This window comes from Dromiciops gliroides, chromosome 3 (genome assembly GCF_019393635.1).
Source record: "Dromiciops gliroides isolate mDroGli1 chromosome 3, mDroGli1.pri, whole genome shotgun sequence".
NCBI classification, from domain to species: domain Eukaryota; kingdom Metazoa; phylum Chordata; class Mammalia; order Microbiotheria; family Microbiotheriidae; genus Dromiciops; species Dromiciops gliroides.
This window is the reverse complement of record NC_057863.1, coordinates 101220981-101228576: the sequence shown is the minus strand read 5'-3', so window position 1 is coordinate 101228576 and position 7596 is coordinate 101220981. Positions and strand designations below refer to the sequence as shown.

General features: G+C 37.9%; 1 protein-coding gene across 1 annotated transcript; it reads left to right on the top strand.

The window, feature by feature from the left end:
* Positions 1 to 1200: 1200 nt before the first annotated feature.
* Positions 1201 to 2163, top strand: LOC122750199 (casein kinase I-like). The gene has a single exon (XM_043996874.1). The coding sequence runs from the start codon at positions 1201 to 1203 to the stop codon at positions 2161 to 2163; it is 963 nt and encodes a 320-aa protein (XP_043852809.1).
* The last annotated feature ends 5433 nt before the right edge of the window (positions 2164 to 7596 follow it).

Here is a 7596-nt window from a genome sequence, read left to right as displayed (position 1 = left end):
AAGGGCAGAGCTCCTTCACTTGGAAGTTCTGGTATATATTGTCCAGTGTATACTATCTTTGATTTCTATTTTGCTATTGACTTGGATAGGAAAAAGAAATGGCAAACCACTCTAGCATCTTTGCCAAGAAAACCCCAAAATGAGTCATGTTTTAAGCCACGGCTTAAAACAACTCTTACTTGGATAAATGGAATTCTTTGTCCCATCCTCACCCCATACCAATGGGTGGGGTGAGTCTATTAAGGAGCAAGGTTCACTTCCATAATACATCTGCCATTCCGATGCCAGTGCCTTTCTTTAATACCTCAATGGGGAGGCAGAAATTTTCTATATTATTATTTTTAGTTCTTTCCACTCTCCCAGACAACCCTTTTAAATATCTGTGTCTTCAAAAGCAATTAGGTTCAATCACAAGTCAGTGCAATTTTTGTTTAGTTTTGTTCAGTTCCCAAATACCCTTTCCTGTTGACAGCAATCAATACTTAGAAGAAAAAAAAAATACTTAATGCTCGGGGTTTCTGTTTCCTCATCTGCAAAAAGCGGGGGTTGGGCCGGATGATGCTGGAGGCCTGGCCCACCTCTGGGTCAGTGAGCTAGCTCTTCAGACACTTTTCAGGAGAACCTAGAGGAGAGAGGGAAGGGAAAACAAAAAACATAACGCTGCAGGCACAATCCCCATCAGTTCCAGCACGGTGCCGCCATGCTGCGGCACTTCACCCCCACCTCCCCAGGGCCTCCTTCCCCTCCCAAGCGGCCTTGGATTTACAGGAGGCAAAGGCCCAGCCCAGGAGCTGCAGTGGGGGCGGGGCGGGGTAGGGTGTGTTCTTAGAAATGGATCTAATCCAGTCAGAGGAACAAGATGGCTGCCATGGCCAAGTGACCTTGGAGCTAGTAGGCGGGTGGCCGCCAGCCGAGGCGGGAGCAAGCCGGAAGGAGAGCGTCCATCCCACTCCCCGGCCTCTTTCAGCCCCAGGACGTCTCCTAAACGCATTCCGGCAGAGGCTGCTGATCCTGGAGCCGCAGAGCCACCCCCAATACAGGCAGTCCATCTGGAGGGCACGGGGCTGGGCCCGCACACGCTGCCGCTGCCTTCTCCAGGCAGCCCCCAGACCGTGGGACTGAGCACCTTGGTCCCCCACTGATCCCCGCCCGCTCAGACACGGCTGAGGCTCGCTGCCTCTTCTCCTCCCATCCCCGACCATGTCTATGGCCAGCAAGAAAAACTCCAAGAGCACCGACTTAATTTTCGGAGGGAAATACAAGCTGCTGAAGAAGATCGGGGCCGGCTCCTTCGGGAAAATCTACCTGGCGGTCAACGTTTCCAACGGTGAGGAGGTGGCAGTGAAACTGGAGTCACAGAAGGCCCGGTCGCCCCGGCTGCTGCACGAGAGCAAGCTCTACAAAGCCCTTCAGGGTGGGGTGGGCATCCCCCACATCCGCTGGTATGGCCGGGACAAAGGCTACAACGTGCTGGTCATGGACCTCCTGGGCCCCAGCCTCGAAGATCTCTTCAATTTCTGCTCCCGCAAGTTCACAATGAAAACCGTGCTCATGTTGGCCGACCAGATGATCAGTAGACTCGAATATGTGCACGCAAAGAGCTTCATACACAGAGACATCAAGCCTGATAACTTCCTCATGGGGATTGGCCGTAATTCCAATAAACTATTTCTTATTGACTTTGGTTTGGCCAAAAAGTACCGAGACACCAAAACCAAGCAACATATCCCCTACAGAGAAGATAAAAATCTCACTGGCACAGCCAGGTATGCCAGCATCAATGCACACCTTGGCATCGAGCAGAGCCGTGGGGATGACATGGAGTCCCTAGGTTATGTGCTCATGTATTTTAACAGGACCAGCCTACCCTGGCAAGGACTCAATGCTGCAACAAAGAAACAAAAGTATGAAAAGATAAGCGAGAAGAAGTTGTCCACTTCTGTTGAGAGTTTGTGTAGGGGATTCCCAGCAGAATTTGCCATTTATCTCAACTATTGCAGGGGCCTACGATTTGAAGAAGCACCAGATTATTTGTACCTGAAACAACTATTCCGTGCCCTTTTCAAGACTCTGAACCACCAATACGACTATACATTTGATTGGACAGCAATAAAACAGAACGTGCCCCAGCCTGCAGCCTCATCCAGTGCACAGGGTCAGTAGGTCTAAACCTTCAGGGATTTCTAAGCATGAAGTGAACAGATGAAGTAGAAAAGATCATTGGAGCAGAATTTATTGCTCCCCGAACATAGAAGCTTTAGTTCATATGTGCACTTGCCAGTGGTTGTGGGCAACCATTTACTTGATGTAAAGAATTTAATTTCAGTATAAACTGGCTCTGGGCAGTTGTAGCCACCATAATTGTGAATATTAACTGAAAGAATGAAACATGGTGTCCAATTTTTTTGTTTCATTTTTTAAGTGAAAAAATTAAATGGTTGACACAAGTGTTGGAGAAATTGTGAATATGCCTTTTTTGTTACCTTTTCATTTTGAAAATGTACTGCTTTGGGATCCCATTTTCGAAGATTTCATGAACAATCTTTAGCAACAGTTTTGACATTTTGATAATTGTAAATACTCACAATTGTGCACTTTTAGGGTTTTTCCCTCCCTGGGGTTTGAAAGTTGTTAATTTAAACATTTTTAATGACTTCTGTGTGCATGCCAACTGACATGGTAACAACTGAAGATTCCAGTTTTTAAACATATCAAAGACTCTTCTTACTGTGCTAGAAACAACAGCATATAAAGTGAAGACTTAAAACTTAGTGTATTAGATTATCTTTAGGACTCTGCATTAATTCTATAATGTTCTTGGTAGAAAAAAAGAAAAACAGCATATTTGTTACAGAGATTTGGTTAAAGTCTTACAACTGAGCCTGTATGCAAGTTGCTTAGATAAATGTAATCACCGTAAACATTAAAAACCATGGATGTAAGTTCTTTCTGAAGTCACCTATGTCTTGGAAACAGAATCAGTACCTTTATCCAGTCCCATTCCTTGGTCAATTCCCCATTTTAGGAATGGGAATAACCTTGGATGACACAATGGGTAGGGGAAACATCATGCAGAGACATGCTTTTCACAACACAGAGTACCAATGGCTCTGTCATGTCTCTCCCTCTTTTCCACTGGCAGAATTCAGGGTCCTATATCCTCTGTCATGTGTATAGCTTTTTAAACAATTCCATTGTCCCTTGTTTCTCCCCACTGAAATCTTTTACACAGCTGCATTAATAATGATATAGATTATAATAGTCTTCCTAAAGCACAGTTCTGACCATAGCAGTCTCCAGTTCAAAACATTTGAATAGATTCTCATTGCCTTCAGAATAAAAAGCATAGTCCTTAACCTGACATTTAAAGTTTTAACAATCTGGCTCTAACCAGTGTTTTCCAGCTTTATTTCACTTTTCATCTCATGATGTATTCTGTTTCAACCACTAGACTATAAACTGTTCACCAAATGTGTCTTTGCTTCTCCTAGCACTTGTATGTTCTCTAATACTTTGAATGCCCTCTCTCCATATCTCTACTTGTTCAAATCCTTTTATTTATTCAAGGTATACCTCATGTGTGATATTTCTCATTCAAGACTTCCAGTTATCCCTTTGTCATCTTTGCTGACTCTTTGTATGGATCTCTCTTCCTTTCTCTTGGCAAGCCGATTGTGTGTGTGTGTGTGTGTCTGTAGTAAGGTTGTTTAAGTTTTATCTCCTACATTAAATTACTTCTTGAAGTTTGGGACTATGTTGTTATTCATCTTTTTATCCCCAACATCTAGCATGATGCCTTGCACATATCAAAGACTTAATAAATATTTGTGGGAGTTTAATGAATTCAGTTGAATTGTGTCTGCCACAGGACTCTTTTTCCTATCAACATGGGACTTCCTTCCTTCCCCCAGAATCCTATACTAACTGTAAAAATGCAATATCTTTATCAGTAGGAATGGAGAAATTTTGAAATATTATTTTTCCCCAAGTTTATCCGGATCTACCCCCCTGGAATGACAGAGGAGTCTAGTAGCTGAAATTTCCTTTATGCTGCATGATGACAAAATTACATCCTCTATGATGATATTCCTGTCATGGTATTAATGCAGTATCCTCATTATGAACTATTTGGTTAGACATTTAAAAAATTTTTTTCTTATCCATAACAATACTCTTCATATAATAGGGATATACATGCTTTATTCTTCTTTTACAATTTTTATCTTGTACCATTGTCCTGATCCCATTGACTCAATTTAACAACTTCTGCCACTCTTATCTTCAAGTCAATCTTTTTCTTCTCTATTTACAGTGAATAAAAGAGCTATATTGATGTGTATGTTGTCTGTTTGATCTCTTGGCTCAACTGATTGCAGGTTGATTGCTAAGAACTGGATGGGAACATCAGATGACCAATTTGTTCATCAAGATAACTTAAATAACTGATAGCAAGTTGTCAATCCAATATCTTCCAGTCATCTTAAAAGCCAGATCAGATTGACTATTCAGTACTCTGAGTCTGTGTCCCAATTTCATTCTGAAGATGACTGAGGACCAGAAATGATGGAGACGTAACGCAATTAGTTCTGTTTTTGTTGTTGTATAAGTCCAATACAATTGAATCATTAGTAATATTTAATGGAATTTTAAAGACAATATTCACAGTACTTATGAAGGCCCAGGGCATGATATATTTTAGTTACTTATGTTGGAAAGAAATTTAGCCAATATTTAGGGAATAACATGAAATAAAATAAATTAAGAGAAACCAGACTCATGCCCATTCTATATTTTAAATGCCAGGACCTAAAAGAATGGTATCCATGGGGAACTTTCATATTTCTACATAGTAAGTCCAAATCCCTGAATAGAAACCTTGATCTTCTATGTAGAAGTTCATAACATGAATTCCATGATTAAAAAAATATTTTCATAACTATATTTCAATATAATTGATTTTCTTTATAGACTCATGCATTTTATTTTATTTTATGCATTTAAAATCATTATTCTGAGAATCCATAAGCATTATCAGACTACCAAGGGGTTTACAGGATAAAAGTTAGGAACTCCTCTTCTAGAATGATCTCTTGAGAAGACAGCCATCTGGTTGATTATTTTGGTGGAAAGGAAACAATATAAAGATCTGTAATATGCCAAATAGCCAAAATCTTTGTAACAGTTATGAGTAAGATGCCATATAATTGAAAGAGGATATTTATAAGACTAGGGAATGGGCAGGGACAGAAAAGGAAAGTCAAGAAATAATGAGCATTTGACAAATACTGATGTTATTTTTTGTCATGTGCTATTCTAGTTTACAAAAAACTTATTAGCTTTCTGACCTTTGAACTTTGCTCATCTGAGTGTGCACGTGTTTAAGCTGAGTATGAAGGTAACTAATTAAGTATGTTGTTAGTGCATCTACTTTCCACTTCCAATATGAAGAAGTCCTGTGATATTAAATTAGAGACCATAGCAATATTTATGTAATCATTCCTGTCAAGTATGTTAGGACCACATCCAGGGAAGAATTATAGTCAATATAACTCAAACATCTTTGCTCTTGGAAATTAGTTGTGTGAGGATCAGGCTAAAAAGTAGTTAGCTTGGGGTTATAACCATTAATGTTAAAGGATTACTTAGTGGTGATGATCTGCAAATCCCAGATTCCTTAGGGAAGTTATTGCAATGTGGGAATGGTTTATACAGTCTTGATACTCATTTTTGTTGAAAAAAAAAGTATATTGATAGATTTTTTTTGACAGAACAGAAACTAAATAACTAATTCAAATAAATTTCCTTATACATTTCCCTGAAACAGTCAAATAAATCTGAGTGAGGCTGATAGTATAGTTGTGGTTGATAGTACATGTCACTTTCCATTTTTATAGTTTACTAATTGTTAGTAGAAAGTATGTATACTTTATTTTTTCATAATTTAGTACTCTAATTATCCATTATAATTGGCTGAGCATTATTGTCTCAGCATTGGCTTTATTTGCATTGTAATCACTGCATATATACATACATTATTTTGTCTTTCATTTTTCACTCTCTATTACTTCATGTGAATCTTTCCATATTTATTTAAATCATCTTATTTTCATTTCTTACATTGCAATAACTATTCCTTTGCATTTTTCAGCCATTTCCTGATCATTGGGATTATTTGATTTCCAGCTTTTTATCATAACAATTAATAACTACTCTGAATGTTTCTATGTTCTCTGAGTCAAAAAAGGTATAAATAATTTAGTATCAACTTTTCTTGCATAATTCTATACTCTTTTCAAGGAAGAGTTGAATCTAGGATAATCCTCCTACCCTAAGGAGCTCCACTGGAAAAAAACTGTTGGGAATTTTTCTTCAGCTGACTTCTTGACTGAGTTTCTGTACTTAATGTTTAAGTCAGACCTTTAGATAACCTAAGTAGAAGAAAGGAAACTTAACATTATCTCTCAAATGAAAGATCAAGAAATGAAAATGCCTCTAGGCAAGGAATATTAGGTCCTTGTTGTCCAGTGTGTCTCTGAAACTTCTTCCGTCCCAATTATCAAGGAAGAACACTTCCAGAAGAGAAATCTATTAATGGCTGCTTGCCACTGTTTCACAATCAAATGTTACACTCTCATGTCCAAGGTGAGATTTCATATAAATGGTGTTAGAGGTGACAGTAGGTCTTTGATTCAAACTGACAAATTTATAATCTTTATTCATGTCTCACATTTACTTAAATTCAGTGTAGATAAATCTTCATTACATATGTAATCTGTCTGCTACTATAGTGATTACCCTTGGTACAAATACTAGGATTTACCTGAGGAGAGGAAGAGGAATTCATTAGTCTAAGGGAAACCACATTTTATTTCACTGGGAAGCCTTTGTCATTATTCCTAAAGGAGGGATAGTTACTAATATATGGGTCTTAATTTACCTTAAAGTAAAGACAGAGCTTCCCTTTAGCATTTCCTTTATCCTACCAATTACTCAAAGGTAGATAGCTAGAATCTTATGCCCCAAAGTACTCTTACTATACCTTTAAGGGATAAGAAACAATGGTCCTTATATTTAATCCAAGTCCCCATCATTCATTACAATGTATACATATCAGTCATATTTTTGTTTATGATGCCACGCTTGATTTTTAAATTTTGATTTTCCTGTTTGAATACTAAGGTTTTGTTTATTTGTTTTTAACTTTTGATTTATAGTTTGTGATTGAAGCTTCTCTGGAATGTAATTTCTCATTTATTTTTGTTACCTCTTAATTAGGTTTAATAGACTAATAATTTAAATTATCTTATCCTGGTGTGCTGTGAGTTTACCCAAAGTTTTAAAACAAATGTATTTTTTTTGTGTGCTTTGTATGGCTTATATGTTATTTAATTAAAAGTTTCTAATTGTTACTCAAGGATTAATAGGACATCAAAATAACAAATTTAATTTAGATCCTATTTAAGTTGTATTTTTTTTCCCTCCCATCCTTAATGCCTTCTATTAGTTATATAACCGTGGAATATTCCATTAAGTAACAAATATCAAGTTGAGAATGTCCCTTTGAACTTGGACTTCTTCCCATATAACAAGACACTG

Excerpts from the sequence above, each read along its gene's own strand:
- LOC122750199 (XM_043996874.1), top strand. The coding sequence starts at position 1,201 with ATGTCTATGGCCAGCAAGAAAAACTCCAAGAGCACCGACTTAATTTTC.